Source organism: Lynx canadensis, chromosome D4 (genome assembly GCF_007474595.2).
Source record: "Lynx canadensis isolate LIC74 chromosome D4, mLynCan4.pri.v2, whole genome shotgun sequence".
Taxonomy (NCBI): domain Eukaryota; kingdom Metazoa; phylum Chordata; class Mammalia; order Carnivora; family Felidae; genus Lynx; species Lynx canadensis.
Genome location: NC_044315.2, coordinates 82,294,564 through 82,310,744, shown reverse-complemented (window position 1 = coordinate 82,310,744; position 16,181 = coordinate 82,294,564). Strand labels below are relative to the sequence as shown.

The window sequence follows — 16,181 nt, the reverse complement described above, 5'->3', positions numbered from 1 at the left end:
AAAGTCCCTGTTAATTCCTTGTTCCAAACCTTTTTCCAGTTGGATGCTTTTAGAAAATTTTGATGTTGGCATGCCTTTTTGGCGAATGCTGTTGTGAAGTCAGAAGGCTCCTCAGGGCTGAAGACAACAGGTTGGTCTGGGGCTGTGGCTACCCTAGGACCTGCTCTGCCAGTCTGCTCCAAGGCCAGCTGCATCACTGTTTGAGGAACCGTGATCACCTTTCAGTTATAGATGTGTTGTCAGTGGTATAATTAGATTGTAGCTTTTTGATGATTTCATATTGGTAGTCCTTATATTCATGTCACATAAATAGATAACAGCCCACAAAGTCCCCCAAAGTCCTTTGAGTTGAATGCTCTCTTTTCTTTAGTCGGTTTCTTTTGTAAGCAGGCTCTTTTTTTTCCCCCAAGTAATATGAATTCTAAATTTGTTTTTACTTGCTTTGTTACTGGATAATTTTCTTTCATATTTACCAGTTGATCTTCAAAACCACCTTCCTGACTTTTTTATCTACTGTTCTTGGCACTCAAGTTTGTGTTACTTATTGGCACATTTACCTATATTAATTTTTGGAGCACTATTGTTTCATTTTGCCTTAGGTCTTAAGGTTTTCTAGGTTACTGAGCATATATTTGGCTTTTCCATTTTCATTTCTCATGAAGAAATGTTTTTGGTCTTTCAAAGGGTTAAATTTATTATAAAAAATTATTTTAAGTCCTTTTGTTATCATTTGGGAAGGGAGAGTGGTGAGCAACGTGGAGTACAATAGGGCTTTGAAGAAACAGCTCAATAACGAATTTCTGGCTAATTATACTTTTTATTACTAGCATGTTAATAAAATTCCTCATTTCTGTATTTTATGTTTTAAAATTTAATCTGTATTCCTGCTTTTGTTATGGTGAACACTGTTACTCTTAAATCTAGGGTAAAAATAGTAGTCCCAGGGTGGGACATGGAGGCTTTCAACCATCCCACCTCCACTTCTGCTCCTGCAGTGAGTCCTGTTTCTTAATTTTTTTTTTTTTTTAACGTTTATTTATTTTTTGGGACAGAGGGAGACAGAGCATGAACGGGGGAGGGGCAGAGAGAGAGGGAGACACAGAATTGGAAACAGGCTCCAGGCTCTGAGCCATCAGCCCAGAGCCTGACGCGGGGCTCGAACTCACGGACCGCGAGATCGTGACCTGGCTGAAGTCGGACGCTTAACTGACTGCGCCACCCAGGCGCCCCAGTGAGTCCTGTTTCTTACGAGAGTGGTCCTATTCCTCAGCTGTGCCAGGGTGGAAAAGGGGTTAGGAACCAGGACTATAACAAACCAAAGTTCTTATTCTGAAAATCTATCACATGTCTCCAGTATTGATATGAGAGATTGGGTCAAATTTTAGTCTGCAGTAATAGAGCTTTCTCTGTGCAGATCACAATTGTGTAAACTCTGCATTTTTTCTCTCCTCGGCGAGGGTCTTTATTTCTGGGCACCACAGTTTTAACATGTTTTTGTTGAGCTCTCAAGTAAGTGTTCAAAGGAATGACCCAGGAGAGAGTGCAGTCTCTGTAAACCATTTTAAATTTGAAGAGACCGGGGCTTTTTAGGCTAGAGAAGACAAAAAAGAAAAAAGACAGATACCTTTTGATCTTTGAAGGGCTTCTTAGAGAAGGTAAAAGAGGCCTGAACTCTTAAGACCAGTGGTAGACATTATGAGAGAGGTATTTCACTTTAACATAGCCAATAGTATTATCCAGCCCTTGAAACCAACTGCTTTGTGTGATGGTTAGATCCATTACTATAGGTATTTGGGTAAAGGTATCCAAGTAAAATGGGGACATAATTAATTGTACCCCCATCTCAGATTAAACTGTATACATGTACACATATTTGCCAATATACATACACACAAACACACATATTATTACTATTATGGTTAATATTTCAGAAAATCATTTTAAGTGTGATTTCTGCCTTTACTCTCTACCTCCTTATTGTTTTCTTGGTGTTTGTTTGGAAAATCAGTTTCTGATATGATAATGATCTTATTTTCTTATGAATTAAAAAATCTTTTTCCTTAGCACTTACCATAGGAAAACTTTCAGTAATCTACCTTAATTAATTAAAGTTGTACCATACCTTTTCCCTATATACTCTTTTCTAGGTCGATTTTAGAACTTCCTTGAACCCAAAACTTATACCATGGTGATCCGCATGCATAGGTGAAAATTAGTTTGACTAATTCTCTGCTCCTCATCATTGTTATTATAGTGGCAATGTGAGCAGTTTTCTGCTTTTTCTCTATAATCTAGTTCTGGTTTTTCCAGTTACTGTGTGGTCTTTCCCTTCCTTGGTTTCCTGTATTCAAAATTAGGATAGTGAATTTTCTATTTGCTATCTTTTTTGATATAAATGTTTAATGGCAGAATGCTATTTTTATGAAAATGGGTTTGAGTTCTTTTAGTGCACACTAATGAGGAGAAACCTAGTAGTGTTTCCGTTCAGCTATTTATGTCAGGTAATAGATATAAATTTCACCACCAAGAAAGACCTTGTATAAATTATTAAACTGTATGTTTAATGTATAATGTTAAGTGTAATTTAATATGTGATTCTAAATGTTGATTATTTTGCGGGAGGCCCTTGAATTACATGTATGTAATTATATGTTAGATGAAGCAGTGTGTTTTCCTATGGAAGTCAGGTAACTTGTCCCATAATGATAGGTCTCACTGGAGTGATCTCTGAGACCTACCTGTTCTTTGGGAAAAGAAGTTACTTGTTTATACTGATTTTTTCCCTGGTAAGTGCCAATGTAGAGATCGTTTTTCATTCTTTCTTACTTAGTTCTCTTTAAAAATCTATGTAATCTTATATAAAAGTCAATTAATTTTATATTTGTATGTCCTTAGCAAGTAGGAGTTCTTTTGAGATGGTCCTGTCAAAAAGGGATGTGGCTTAGAGAGCATTCTCAGCAATTTATTATTGTACAGTTGTTCTCTGTAAGAATTTCAAGAATAACAGTATACCTGTTATCACATAATGATGCTGTTGGTATTTTACTTTCAAATATTAGAAAGAATGGTTTTAAAGATTGTTTAATAATTGCAAAGATGGTTGACATTGTGATTGTTTTTTGAGGGGTGGAGAAAGAAGATTTGTTGGTAAGTTGGGAGGAGAGAGAAATGTTCTTCCTAAACTAAAGAGCTATTAAAGACTTTACTCCAGCACAGTAATACTGATAGTTAATAACATTTGAAAACTAAGAGTCATTCATTTTTTGAGATCTTAATCTAATTGGGTGTATTTGAAATCTTGGTGACTTTCAGAAACTCACAGAAGAGAAATATGAAGTGGAACAATGTGTAGATGAGGCTTCTATTATAATTCGGAATACAAAAGAGCCCACGCTAACTTTGAAGGTGATACTTACTTCCCCGCTAATTAGGGACGAATTGGAGAAGAAGGATGGAGGTACACATGTATATATATATTTGTTTTGTTCATGTAAGACCTCTCTTGAATGCTATGTTAAGTGTGCTTTATGGATTTCAGAAGTAACTATCTTCATTTGTTTTATACCTCTCCTAGTATTTTAAAAAGCTTTATTTCTGCATAATCGCCATATTTTGCAAAAATGTATACATTTGAGATATACGTTAATTCAAAAAATCTGTTGATTATCATGTTGGTCTTAACTCTGCTTTTGTTTTTATACTACTTTAGTATTTTGTTTCACTTTGTCTACTATTGCATTGTGATTGGTATCAACCAATCTATTCTATGTAGTTTGGCTATTAGGATTTGTAGTTTGATTTTAGGATTAAATGTCCAGAAAAATATTGCTTTCGAATTTACTCACTTGTTTCAAATGACTCATTTGCACATTGCTTTTGACTTCCAGTAACTATTATAATCTTGTAAGATTTATGCTTTACCTAATTGTCCATGTGTAAATGTTTTATAATGTAAGAGATATAAATTGGGGCATTGTTTTCTAAAAATTAATCTTTAGTACATTTTTTTCTAGGAAGTTTGTCATCCTGTTAGCATTCTATATATGACATATGTGGGAATTATGCCTTAAATTAATTTTCTTCTGAAGTTGAAAAGCATTCTTGTATGGATGGCAGTGTCGTCCTCATAAAAGTAGAGTGAGAAGTCTATTCAGTTTTGAGAAGGAATAATGGGCTTCTTTTTCTGATGTTTTTATCCTGTCAAGTTAGCTTGTTTCTGCCTCTCAGTCCTATCCCTGGGAACACTTGCCATGTGATATTTGTCCTATGTCAGACCTTTGACCAACTGGCCCCTCTCTGTCATGACAGTTTAGAGGCAGTGTGGCCTTTCTGGGCCAGTGGGGACTCCCTGTTGCTGTTTCTTCATCACTAGACATTCAGCAGGTCCCCTCCCTGAAATACCAGTGCAGTAAGAAATATTGGTCAGTTTCCTTATTTATGTCAAATTGATGATAATAAAGGTGTAGTAAAAGACACATTAGTGATGTTAGAATTTAGAGTTTAGGCAGACATGACTCATAGGATCTCTTAAAGTAAAAGTGATAGACTCTTTTTAAAAAAGTTTTTTGGGGTAACTAAAATCAGCTGTACCATACCCCACAGATATAAACTAGACACATAATGAGTCATATTTCAAAATTAAAGTGCATCCAATCTGTAGTTGGGTTTATGCCAGTACTTTTTCTTTCTTTCTTTCTTTCTTTTTTTTTTTTTTTTTTTGCTGTATATAGTACCTGTCATACCTCTGAAGAACCAATCTTAAGCAGCTTAATTTCTTTAACAGCTTTACAGTTCACCATTAACTGTAGAACTATAAAATGATTTCTGAAGTGTCAAGATAATTCTGTTATTTCTGGTAAGCTGTGTTCTACTTGACCCTCTAGTGTAAAGCCAACCACTTCTAAGAATAGTTATAATTATAGGTATTATTAACAATAGAGATAGTATAGAGAGGTGAGAAAAAGACTGAAATCGCCAAAGACTAGATTAATTATACATCTGCTTGTAGCTGTAGGTATCTCTTTTGTTATTTCTTTGAAAATGTTAAGAGAACATAAGGCTTTCTTTTTTTCCTCATGGTTTTGTGTACTTATGTGAGATTATGTCATAGTTTTCTGTGATACCCTTAAGCTTAGTCTGTTACCTTTATAACTTTAATTTCTGTTCACAGAAGCTGGAAACAAATTCTTAGTGTACACAACCCTTACTAGAAGACTAGTTATTGTAGAGTGGAATTTGTAGTAAAGTGGGAGAGTCATAGTCTCTGTTCAGGGTGTTTGGGTTACTAAGGGATCCCAATACCCTTATCAGCTGAATCTCATCAGTTGATGTTAACATTATTGTGTGGGATCAGATAAGGTGAAAGAATCTGCCTGGATGTAATGTGTAAAACACATTACTTCCTCTCGTTTTGAATGGAAGAAAGATTTGCTTTGCAAATATTGTCCTTAACCTCCCAGCTATGTTGACTCACTGTTATCTCTTATAATTTGCACATTTTGTCTAACCTGGGCTTTTTCAAGATTCATTTTGATCTGCGCTGCAGTTTCGGGTATTCCTGAGCAACTTTGAGGGTCCAGCATGACTGAGCATTTGAGACCTGGGCTGTACGATTCTATAGGACTTGTTTCCTCACACCAGACAACTCCTCCTGCCTTGATGCAGTTTTTTTCAGCTGCATGGGGTAAAGGTACAGGATTCATTTGGGTTCCAGAAATTTCTAAGACTGAGAGATATACCCCTTTTCAAAATGTCCACTCAGTTTTTTTCTCAAAGTTTAGAACAATATGTGATGTAACTTTATTTGAGGAGACATTTTCCTATAGAATCTCAACATCTCCCCTCCCCACAAAACAAACCAACTATTCACAATACATATACGCTCACATCATTCTCTTCCCTCTCTTCACTTGCTACATATTTGGGTAAAATCTTAAAGGAAAAAGCATGGTTGCAAGCAGGGAGAAGCAGAGGACTGGGGCAGGTGAAAACATCACACCTAGCTCCTCAGGGTTGTCTCTGCAGAAGTGGGTCTAACTATTCACTCAGATCACTGTTTACGTTTTCAGTGGCCAGACTGCGGAGTGAATCTTTTTGGTATTGTTTACTGTTTCACAGGTAAGATTCCTCCTGTGCTGTCAGTCTTCTTGCCATACTCTGACCTTTTACTTGAAGGCCCTGTAGAATAACCATTCCCCATTACCATGTGCTTCCTGCTAAAGAAGGCATTGGAGAAAAAGCACAGACCTTTGTGCCTGGCAGTCAGGTGTTCAATTCTTAACTCCATTAGGTACTCTTTTTTTTTTTTTTTTTTTTAAATTAAGTGTAAGGGCGCCTGGGTGGCTCAAGTCGGTTGGGTGTCAGACTTTGGCTCAGGTCATGACGTCATGGGTTGTGGGTTCAAGCCCCATGTTGGGCTCTGTACTGACAGCTCGGAGGCTGGAGCCTGCTTCAGATTCTGTGTCTCTTTCTCTCTGTGCCCCTCCCCCACTCATGCTTTGTCTCTCAAAAATAAACAAACATGAAAAAAATTAAAATATATTTTTATTAAGTTTATTTATTTATTTTGAGAGAGAGAGAAAGCACACATGCAACTGGGGAGAAGCAGACAGAGAATCCCAAGCAGGCTCTGTGTGCTGTCAGTGCAAAGCCTGACTTAGGGCTTGAACCCACAAACCGTGAGATCATGACCTGAGCCAAAATCAAGAGTCAGACACTTAACAGACTGAGCCACCCAGGCGCCCGTTAACTCCATTAGGTATTCTTACTGTGTGATCTCGGACAGGTTTCTTCATTTTAAATTGCGGCTAATAAATACTTGAGAAAGTAGTTTGAGGTCAAATGAGAGAATTTATGTAATGTGAGCTATACAATACCCAGCACAAAGTATTTGCTCAATAAATAGTGGTAGTTACACTTAGCTTCCTAAAAAGATTCGCAGTGCAAACTCACTCACTCAAACTGCCTTGAGTTCACAGTGAGAATGGCATGTACTTGATAGCTCTGAGGAACTGAACCCAAACACAGGTAAACTCTTAACCATCCACTGAAGTGTAGTATTAGAATCGGTATTCTGTATTTGCTGCAGTGCTAATCAGTGCTAATCATGAGCTGATTTGTTATAAAGGTTATGACTCGTCAAGGGTAGGTATGTTTTTCCTTACCCGTGTCCTTTATCCCTAGTGCCTGCAGTGGTACCTAATACATAGTAGGTGGCCACCCAAATCTGTTAAATGAATTTTTATAGTGAGCACATTGCCAGATTAAATAGGACTGTCTGGTGTGTAAGAAGCATTAACAATGGGCATCTTGATATTCAAGCAGTATATATTGAAGATTTAGCTGTGTTAAAGTATTTTATAACTACCTGCGTTAGAAGCCTTTCTCATATATAATTTAACCTTCACAGCAGCCCTATGAGGTAAATAATTGTCCTGTTTGATAAATGAAGAAAGTCTCCCATTTCTCCCAGCTCCTCCCACTTGGAGTCCAGTGTACCCTCTGCTCACATTACTCTTTAGAATGAGTGTAGGAGCCTCTTAGCTGATTTAGTTATGCTCAGCCTTATACAGTCTCGGCTTCTTTTAGTGCTTGTGATTTTAAGAAGTATATTTGCTGTGAGGGTAGTCAGTCAGCTATTTATTATATTTACAATGCAGTGTGAAACCAGGTGGATAGGGAGCCTACAGCGACTCTTGTGGCTAAGGCTAAGGTGAACCTCTGTTCTCAATATTTAGGGGTTCACAGAGAAGTTGCCCCAGAGTCCCTTTCACATAACTTCTGACACATCTCACTAGCATGAGCCCTGCTAAGTGGAAAGCAGTAGATTCTCACAGTCCAGAGATCACAACTGGGATTATAATGATGCAGTAGGCTTTATTTTCCTGCCTTCCACAGCTGCTAGACCCCACACTATCCAGGGCAGATCTTTAGCCATTATCTTTCTAGTGGCCGGCTGCCTACTGAGGCATTGAAGAAAAGTTACCGAGTGATACTTCTGCCATAAATTAGGAGAACAATGCTCTCTCTGTTCTACCTTAGTGCCTCATTTGACTGTCTGCATTATTGTGGCCAGATGTTTTGCACGGACAATGGTTTGGTGCCTAATATCTGCTCTCACAAAGCCTCAAGAATTGAGAGAGGGGGCTGCCAGGATATCTTCAGGCTAACTAGAAAATTCTGTCGGCGTGAACTCAGTAGCCCAGCTACATCCAGGTTGTCAAGGAGGCCTTTATGATAATCCAGCACAATTATTTTACCTTAGAAGAGCCCAGGTTCCACACCTGTAACTTTCATTTAACACAGTCCTGTTCTGGCTTTTCCCCACCCCACCGCAAAACAGGCTAGTGTTTTGTTAAGAGACAGAGGGTTTGCTTGCATGGAAAGGGATTGAGAGAAACTGACCAACATTTCCTGCAGTGTGGTGTGTTTCTGGTCACTGATCTAACCTCTAACCAAATAAGCAAAGTTAGGCATAGTAGACTTGTCTTCCAGTGCTTCCATTGTTCAGAATGTTTTATGTACCTTCATGCCCTCTGCCAGTTTACTGGAAAAGCTGTTTGCCTTTGCTTTCAGCATTTTTGTCACTCGCCAAGCCCATCCCATCTGCTGTTTCTCATCTGCTCTACTGGTCACTGTAGGAAAATGAAATGGCTCACCATACCATTGTTTGTAATTTAAAGACTCCAAATGTCTTTTTATCAGAAAAGTTCTTCACAAAATTGAAACACCCGTGTTAAAGTTCATACAGAAATGTTAAGCTTCAGGTTCTGCTACGAGAATAGCATTGTTTTTCCTGCAGCAAGTCTGTGATAGCCATGTTATTTTTCTTAATGAATAAAAAAATATAAAACTATATTATCTTTCTAGAAAGCAAATAGGCAAGCGGGGCTTATAAGTAACACTACAGTGCCATATGAATTTATACTGTTTTAAAATAAGCTTTGAAGAAGACAAAATGAGATGAACTATTACATCTCCTCTCCTGTTTCCTTTCTCATGAATATTGAAACATTCTGGATCTTTGGACTTTTTGACTATGAGAGCATGAAGAAACATGGTCATTCTGGTGGTGATGTGAAGGGAGTCCAGTGCAAGCCTTCTGTTCACTGCCTGTGCCTTTCATCTCTTTTTAGCAGAATCTACTGCCTCCAAATGTTGACTGTCTGTAGCAAGATGATGTCTGTTATTTTTTTATAAGAGTTTGTGATTATAATCTGACCTTGGGGATGAAAGAATTTATCTAAATATTTTTGCCATTGTTCCCCTTTTAAAATATATGTGTTGCAGTGAGCGTAAGATGTTATTTATAAGCTGCAACCACTGGATGAAAGTTCCAGAAAGGTCAAAAAGAGCTTTTGTTTGCCTTGTCTTTTCCTATGCAAACTTCCTCTGACTCACTCCTGTCTTCCATTGCCCGCTGCAGCCCTCCCCCCCCACCCCGCCCCGCACCTTCCAAACACTCCTACTAAGATGATTGAATAAAACTTAGCTTGCATCACTTTTAATTTGAAGATCAAAGTCTTAAAAAAATAAAAGTACTATCCATGCCTTTTCTTGAGATTACATGATTTAGCAGTCAGTCAACCTTTGTCATGTCTAACTTTTAAGAGAGTCTAATCATTCATTTACAGTAGTTTGTTTTATCTGGTACATGAGCTTTACACAGATGCTTGTATTGACTACAGTTAAGCATTTTGACTTAAAAACATTAAAGTGAGTTCATTGTATGTTTCATGTTATTAAAAAGAATTAAGCAAATCAGGAACTAGATCATTGGTGAAGTGAACACCCACAGTATATGGCTGCATATTCATAATATATCTGTGTTTATAAATTACATTAATAGGTTGTTTTTTTGTTTGTTTGTTTGTTTTTTTTTTTGAGGCTTCCCATTCTGTGAGTAAAATGGGGCAATGAATGAGAGCCTGTGTTGTGGCTTTGTTGGCAGAGGTTAATGTGAAACAATGCAAATATCTGCTGTAGAGCTCACCTGGTCAGAAAATAAGTGTGTAGCACTTTAGCCTTTCGAGTGTTGCAGCTGATAGAGCCACAGTTCATTCTTTCATAGATTTGTTTTCTGTTGGGCATCATGCTTTTGGTTTTAGTTAATGGCAGTCTGTCAGAATATATAGTACAGTGCCTTAATAGAATCTTATAATAACTAAGGAATCCAAAAAGTATCAGTGATCTTGTGTTGCATTTAAAAATATTTATAATGTATCATTTGGCCCATACAAACATACTGCCTCTGTGACTGTTATGATTATTCTAGGAAAAAGCATTGGGTGGACTCTCCTACATCTGCGAGAGTTCTTACAAGAGAACGGTGCATCTGATTGCACTGGATTAGACAAAGAATGATTCCTCAGGAAATATTTGTATGTTGTAGGCATTATAAATATTGCAGCAAATATCGTTTAAAAACTCACTTCCTAGTGGCTTAGAGGAAATATATATTTAATGATCCAAATTTGGATTTAGAATTGTGACATCTTCTCAGATATGGATATTTATCATTAATCACATGTTTGAATTCTTACTTCTGCTGCTCTGGGCCATCTAATCCAACTTTAAAATGTTAAGGCAAGTCAGATAACTGTAATTAGATACAATTCTTTGCTGCCCTTAAAAAAAGGGTATATAAAACCTGAAATATTCCAGTGTATTCCATTATTATAGTTTTAATAATTTTGTTTTAGAAAAGAAAGTAATGAGAGAAGTTAAGGTGATGCTTGAAGAGTTCTTATCAGTGGAGCAGAGTTTCTGTGAAGGGTTTTCGTGTTGGATGAGTTTATTTAGTTGTTAAAAAAAATTATACTCCGTGTATTCTTGGTAAATTTCAAATTGATTACATGAGAGAGTCCCAGTTTTCCTCAAGAACTCATCAGCAATTCTTCTGTAAAGGAAAGTTGTTATTGCTCCTGGTCCCAGATTTGTGCTCTTTGCACCCCACCAAAGGCAAAAGTGCTATGTACCTATTTTGTGTCCCTGTAATGTTATACATACGCTTAATAAGATCCCAGATTGTATGTAGCAGTGGTCATGTATTTGTTTACTGGATGAATGCTCTTGTGCTCCTGTTGTACTTGTGCACAGAATGGCTCTGATGACTGTTTACTTATGTAATCATCGTGCACGTAATTTAAGAAGAAAGCAACAAAACCAAATCGTGAAATCTTCTGGGAGTCTTATTAGTTCATTCAGATGCTGCTCTTCTTTTTATTTTTATTTTTTGGTAATTTGACAGGAACCCCTTGGTCAAATTGTATCTGTCTCTCTTTATCCCGTTTTCCTATTAGAAAAGGTTGCGATGAAAGATCCTCCGGACTTACTGGACAGGCAGAAATGCCTGGACGCCTTGGCGTCTCTTCGACATGCCAAATGGTTTCAGGTTGGCTCTTTGTTATTATCTTATTGTTATTGTAGCCTTGTGCAGGTTTCATTTGGAACACCTGCCACTTAATGGTTTCTGTGCACGTAATGTATAAAATGGGGCGCTTTCTACCTCATAGGGTTATTTTAGGAGTAAATGAGTTAATTTAGGTAAAATGCAGAGTACAACTTCTATTACAGTTAATGATGTTTAATTATCACATAATCTTTTTTGGCTTAGTACTCTGAATTTCAAATGATGGCTTATAAAATACAAACAGGGATGAGAAAAGCTGAAAGTTAAGATAGATGGTTGCCCAGAATGGGATTACCAGGAGGCTATAAAAGCTATTTTAATAATATGCTTCCTCTTCTTTAAAATCTGCCTTTCTAAACTACAATTTTACTACTTTTAATAACTTGATTTTTTGGTTTGCTTGACAACTGATGAATGACTGGATAATTAGTATTCACTTTAAAAAACCTATCCATGTCCCATGTGCTTAAAATAAAGATTGGATTTCAACAGGGATTTTGGAATCATTTTGTTTGTTTTAGGCAAGGGCAAACGGATTAAAATCATGTGTAATTGTCCTCCGCATTCTGCGTGATTTGTGCAACAGAGTTCCCACATGGGCACCATTAAAAGGATGGGTAAGTACTTATGGTTAAAACCAAATTCTGTAGCTATAGTCAGATGAAATCCTGTAGAAATTACACGTTACTGTAAAATGGCTAAAGTCTGAGTTAGATGCGCCTTGTTTTTGTTCTAGAAAAAAATTGTACATCTTTTCAGATACTTTTTTACACATATAGCCTGTCTCCTCCTATCTCATCATATTCATGTTACAGAGCCTGAGATATTTTTTCTGACAGGAAGGTTCTATGCCTGTTAGAAGAGACTTCTTGCACTTTACTCTGTACTGATGGTTGATTACTGTTCACTTAGTGCCCCTGAAAGCCTCCTTGACTGACACATTTCTCTTTCAGGGCTACTTCCATTTAAAATAAAAATTACCTGATATGTCTTGTATATGGCTCCCATATCCTCTTTCTCTTTGAGTATAGACATTTAAAAATATGGTTGTTTTAGTAAGTAAAGTCAGGCAAACAGTACAGTTATTACAACTACAGGCATGGTTTATAATGTATCGTGCAAAAACTTATTTCATTTAGAAATTATTATGCTTGACCTAATCAATACCACAGTGAAGAACATTATAAAACAAATAAAGCTCTAATGGATCATTTTAGATTAATCAAGCAATTATTGCTCTGACATAGTACATGCGTTTTTAGTTTATTAACTGTGGAGATTTGGTCCTTTGTTTATTCTAATTGTAGTACTTGGGGTAGGCTGTGTGAAGTCTTATTGTGGTTTGATGGCTTCCTAGGTTAAGTAGGAGATAAGTGGGCTGGGTTTAAACATTGATTAGTTATTAGCTATTACTAACTGATACATAAAGCTTGTTAAATCAACTAGATGACCACAGTTTCTTAAGTGATCCTTTCAGGGTAGCCCAAAATAAAGTTTTTGTAACAAAATGTCTTCTATGTTATCTCAAAAATGATTAATTTAAAAACTCTGGTGGGGTAAAAGTTGATAAATCAAGCAGGAAGAGTTAATTGGGCCCTAAATATTAAGTTGACTTTCACCTTTTTGGCCTCCGTTGTAGATAGAAATGTCAGCTCACGTTTAACTGGAATCCTTTTAACACTTGGTGCATGTACTAATTTGTAATTTAATATCTTCTAGCCACTAGAGCTTATATGTGAAAAGTCTATAGGTACTTGTAATAGACCTTTGGGCGCTGGGGAGGCCTTGAGACGAGTAATGGAGTGTTTGGCATCTGGAATACTACTTCCTGGTAAGGGTTTCAAACTCTGGAGGCAGAAGAATCAGAAAAATTTCATTTTAGTTTATTTTTCTAAATATGTGCTATATTTGTCCTCTGCACAGGAAAATGATGCGTAGGTGTTATTTTGCTTGGAATGTTAGCAACTAGAATGTTTGAATGTTGGGAACATGATATAAAACTCTCTTTCAATAACTGTAATTTTTGTTTTATATGTACTAACATAAAAGGTACTAATAAGATATTGTGTCTGCTATGAATTTGCTTTACCTAGAGTGCTGAATTTCAAATGTAGATGTTTGGTTAAAATGTATGAAGTTCGTTCTGTTTGCAGTCAGGTTTTTAATTTGGAAAAATTAAATTTGGTCTTATTTTATGTATGTAATCCCTTTAAAGATCTGGGATGGTTCATCATGCTGTTTCTAAATTCTCAGAGTAAGACCCAATTTTGTCGTTAGATGCAAGTGACTTCCAGTAAAATAAGGACATTTGAGTGTTAACATATTGAAAATGAGAGAGTGTCCTTTTTATTCCATTTAATTGAGCAGATTTTTAACCTAGTTCCTCAGCTATTTTTTTTCTTTCCATTCTTTTCTCTCTTTTGTGTTAGTTCATAGAATTCTAAACTCAGTTCTAAATGGTTCTTGTGTTTTTCTTTTGCCCTTGCCAAAGGTGGTCCTGGTCTTCATGATCCTTGTGAGCGAGACCCAACAGATGCTTTGAGCTATATGACCATCCAGCAAAAGGAAGATATTACCCACAGTGCACAGGTAGAAGATGGGGCATGTCACAGTGATCTATTAGAGAGATATCGTAACTTTATTTTCTGAAGTGTTCTATTTAAACACTTATTTCTTGTCTGTTACTAGGGTCTTTTGCCATCATAAGGATAGCATTTAATGAATGTCTTTAAATGTCATAAGGGCTTTATGAATGGCCATTAAAATGTGAATAAACATAATCTTTTGTTCTTTAGCATGCACTCAGACTATCAGCCTTTGGCCAGATTTATAAAGTGCTGGAGATGGACCCCCTTCCATCTAGTAAACCTTTTCAGAAATACTCCTGGTCAGTTACTGATAAAGAAGGTGAGTGTTTTACTGGGGTTGGACGTGGGCAGTGGTGATGTTCATGGGATGCATCGCTTGTTAGAGCTAAGGGAGTGTTATTGTTAATGCAAGTCATGTATTGCTTTTCTTCCTGACTTTCTTTCCTTTTGTCCCATCAGTGACTTAGCTTGCTATCATTTATTCTTACTAGTGACAAACTCACTTAGCTATGTCGACCAGATTCCAAGCCACTTTACTGCATAGATTTAGGAACCACACTTTGAGAACCCCTGGTCGAAGAAGAAAAGCCGTAAGCTAGGAGGCAATGTTACCACTGTCACTGACCAGTTCGATCTTTGTCATGCTTGGAAGTGTTGTGTAACTAAGAAAGAGAAAGATATAGAGGAGGAGAAAAAAGTATACTGAAAAATTCAGTACACTATTCCGTTTGACCTAATGTGTCTGAACTCAGAGTTTTGAACCTAATATGGCCTAGGTTCCAGCTAAAACCTCCACTAATTTACTAGCTTTCAGCCTTGAGCAACGGGTTCATCTCTCTCTCTGTAGTGTTATTACCTCCACTTTATTGTCTGATGTCAGATTAAAATGCCCAACTCACTGGGGCGCCTGGGTGGCGCAGTCGGTTAAGCGTCCGACTTCAGCCAGGTCACGATCTCGCGGTCCGTGAGTTCGAGCCCCGCGTCAGGCTCTGGGCTGATGGCTCGGAGCCTGGAGCCTGTTTCCGATTCTGTGTCTCCCTCTCTCTCTGCCCCTCCCCCGTTCATGCTCTGTCTCTCTCTGTCCCAAAAAAAATAAATAAACGTTGAAAAAAAAAATTTAAAAAAAATAAAAATAAAAATAAAATGCCCAACTCACTGCCTGGATTATATAGCAGATACTCAAATGTGAATCACTTATCACCTCATGGTGCCCAATAGATGTTCCCTCCCCATCCCCCATCTCCTTTTATACTAGAAAGTAGGATGTTGGCCACTAGTTGTTCTTCACTTGGGACCCAGCCCATCTCCCACAATGGATATTACTCTAATTTATAGGACAAAAGTAGTGTAATGGCCCAGTCTGTTTATTTAGACAGCAGAATTCCAGGGGTTAAACGACTTTTCAGGGAGAGTCCACAAAACCAAAACTGTTTCATAATAGCACCAAGGCTTTTTTTTTTTTTTGGTCTTTTCCATTCTTTGTCCCATAGTGTGCAGTTTTCCAGAGACTGCATGTGACATGTGATGGCATCATCTCTCTGATGTTTAATGGGATGTTTTTTGTATACTCTTGTATTAAAGTTGTTTTAATTTCTAATATGCTAAATATTGATAGGTATAACCCACAAAACAAAGCTCTTAGAGTGCCCAGTAATTTTTTTTTAGATAAGGGGATCCTGAGACTAAAACTTTGAGAATCACTGCCTTATGCTGTAAACCCCTCAGAGGTAAGGAGTTCTCCAGGTCCTACTGTATAACTTAAAAACCAGTGCTCAAGGGTCACCTGGGTGGCTCAGTCAGTTAAGCATCTGACTCTTGATTGATTTCAGCTCAGGTCATGATCTCATGGTTTAGGAGATCAAGCCCTGTGAGCTAACGGTGTGGAGCCTGCTTGGGACTCTCTTGCCTCTCTGTCTCTGCCCCCTTACCCTTCACGTGTGTGCGCGCGCTCTCTCTCTCTCTCTCTCTCTCTCAAAATAAATAAACATTAAGAAAAAACAAAACAAAACAAAACAACCAGTGCTCAGTATTTGTGCAATGAAAGACACCTTCCAGTGGGTGCTCACACAGCAGCAAAGAGTTTTTGAAAAGGATTCACATAGCCATGTGACATTAAGCACTGTCTGTGGATTGAATAGAATTTTCAAATATCTTTAGAGATTTTTGTGATTAGTATGGAAAAT

At 37.4% G+C, this 16,181-nt stretch overlaps 1 protein-coding gene across 4 annotated transcripts in view; it reads left to right on the top strand.

Annotated features, from left to right (window-relative positions):
* LOC115500147 (spermatid perinuclear RNA binding protein) overlaps positions 1-16,181 on the top strand; it is a 140,874-nt gene that overhangs the window by 89,967 nt on the left and 34,726 nt on the right. For all 4 annotated transcript variants that reach the window (XM_030294510.1, XM_032595675.1, XM_030294508.1 and 1 more), the window contains exons 5-10: positions 3,313-3,457; positions 11,301-11,392; positions 11,932-12,027; positions 13,130-13,241; positions 13,902-13,999; positions 14,206-14,317. In XM_030294510.1, the coding sequence (XP_030150370.1) occupies positions 3,313-3,457; positions 11,301-11,392; positions 11,932-12,027; positions 13,130-13,241; positions 13,902-13,999; positions 14,206-14,317 (655 nt within the window). The remainder of the gene's footprint in view (positions 1-3,312; positions 3,458-11,300; positions 11,393-11,931; positions 12,028-13,129; positions 13,242-13,901; positions 14,000-14,205; positions 14,318-16,181) is intronic.